General features: G+C 37.4%; 1 protein-coding gene across 1 annotated transcript in view; it reads left to right on the forward strand.

Annotated features, from left to right (window-relative positions):
• SCN2A (sodium voltage-gated channel alpha subunit 2) overlaps positions 1 to 1,621 on the forward strand; it is a 90,020-nt gene that overhangs the window by 22,484 nt on the left and 65,915 nt on the right. Inside the window, 1 exon segment of the mRNA XM_012808452.1 lies at positions 9 to 170. Coding sequence (XP_012663906.1) covers positions 9 to 170 — 162 coding nt within the window.

The following is a 1,621-nucleotide window of genomic DNA, read 5'->3' on the forward strand; positions in this document are numbered from 1 at the left end:
TGAAAAACAGAAGAAAGAAAAAGAAACAGAAAGAGCAGTCTGGTGAGGAAGAGAAGGATGAGAAAGTCAGAAAGTCGGAGTCTGAAGACAGCATCCGGAGGAAAGGCTTCCGTTTCTCCTTGGAGGGAAGCAGGCTGACATATGAAAAGAGATTTTCTTCTCCACACCAGGTAACATGAAATGTTTCCATAGGAGTTTTTCTAAGGATATTTCAGAATTTGATGGATTTAAACCTGCCTTCTACGTGCGTGGCACAGAGCTGGCAATGATCACCCAGGGCTTTGGCCGTTGCTTCTGGATTTCTGGGTTTTACAACATTTTGGAATCCTAGAAAGGAAATTTTAGATCTCATTGGGCTTTGGAAGATTTGTGGTTTTGAGGTTTTCTTAAAGACTCAAGCATCTTGGGGAAATTTTCCCCGTGGGGCATTGCCAGCAGATGGTTCCCATTGCTTCTTAGCTACTGTACAGAAATCCAGGGAGCTGTGGCTTTTCTGAGGGGCAGGTTCTCGGAAGTAGACTGGGGTCTCTTTCAGACCATCTGGGCCATTGCTCCCATCCCCACGCAAATTACACATGCCCTTGTTTCAAAGGAGACGGAAGCATTTTTTTTCTAAAAATGTAGCTGAAATTCTTAAGTAAACATGCACTGAAGATTTATGACACTAAATAAACAGTGGTGTTTAGTCAAATTTAATTATACCTGTCTCATGTTAAACATGGGACTTGCATTCAAAAAATACCCTGGTTTATATACTGCAGAAAAAGTTCACTGGATGCCTCTGGCTTATGTACCCATACAAGTTGCCAAACTTTAAAATTTAGGATCCTAAATTATCTTTGAATTTACCAAGCAAATTCGCAGGAATATGCCTCTCCTACTCCCTCAGAAGGCAGTTTTGCTGGAAGTGAAACCTTAATATCCACATAGTAACAATAACAACAACAGCATAGGTGGCAATGGTAATGGCTATTCTTTACACATTGCATTGCTACTTGTAATGTAAGTTCACTTTAGCCTTTTACTACAACCCTAGGTAAGTGATAATTTCATTATAATTTCCACTGTCTAGATGTGAAGAGCAGAGAGCTGTATTTTTTCTAGTGCCTCTTGTATCCATGGCATTCTTTTAATACTATCATAATTAACTCTAACAGCTCTGCTGAGTAGTATTATTTTTGTATAGTTTTGGCTCAGTGACGTTAAATAATTGCCCAAGGTCATAAAGTTATTTAGGGCTGAGATGGTATTCAAATTTGGCCTGTCACTGACACCTTTGAACTTTCTGCTTTATTAAGCTGCTTATAAAGAATACCTTTAAAAACCAATGAGAAAATTTATAATATGATTTCATGTAAAAAATATACATCCCCAGGATTACACACGTGCTTTGTAGCCTCTATAGTATAGTCTCATGTAACCTCATGTTTAATAGACAGACATTTTTATAGGTCAGCCTAATTCATTCCAAGTTGAGATAACATGAGAATAAATTGAAGCTGAATTAAAAATGAAGATAGAATATTTTTAACAAAACATCAACATTTGATCATTTGCTCTCATTTTGTGTCTTAGTCATGACTCCACCTGTAGAAACATTCATCTCTTAAAAATAAAAATA

This window comes from Otolemur garnettii, unplaced genomic scaffold, assembly GCF_000181295.1.
Source record: "Otolemur garnettii isolate 467f Iridium unplaced genomic scaffold, OtoGar3 scaffold00090, whole genome shotgun sequence".
Lineage (NCBI taxonomy): Eukaryota > Metazoa > Chordata > Mammalia > Primates > Galagidae > Otolemur > Otolemur garnettii.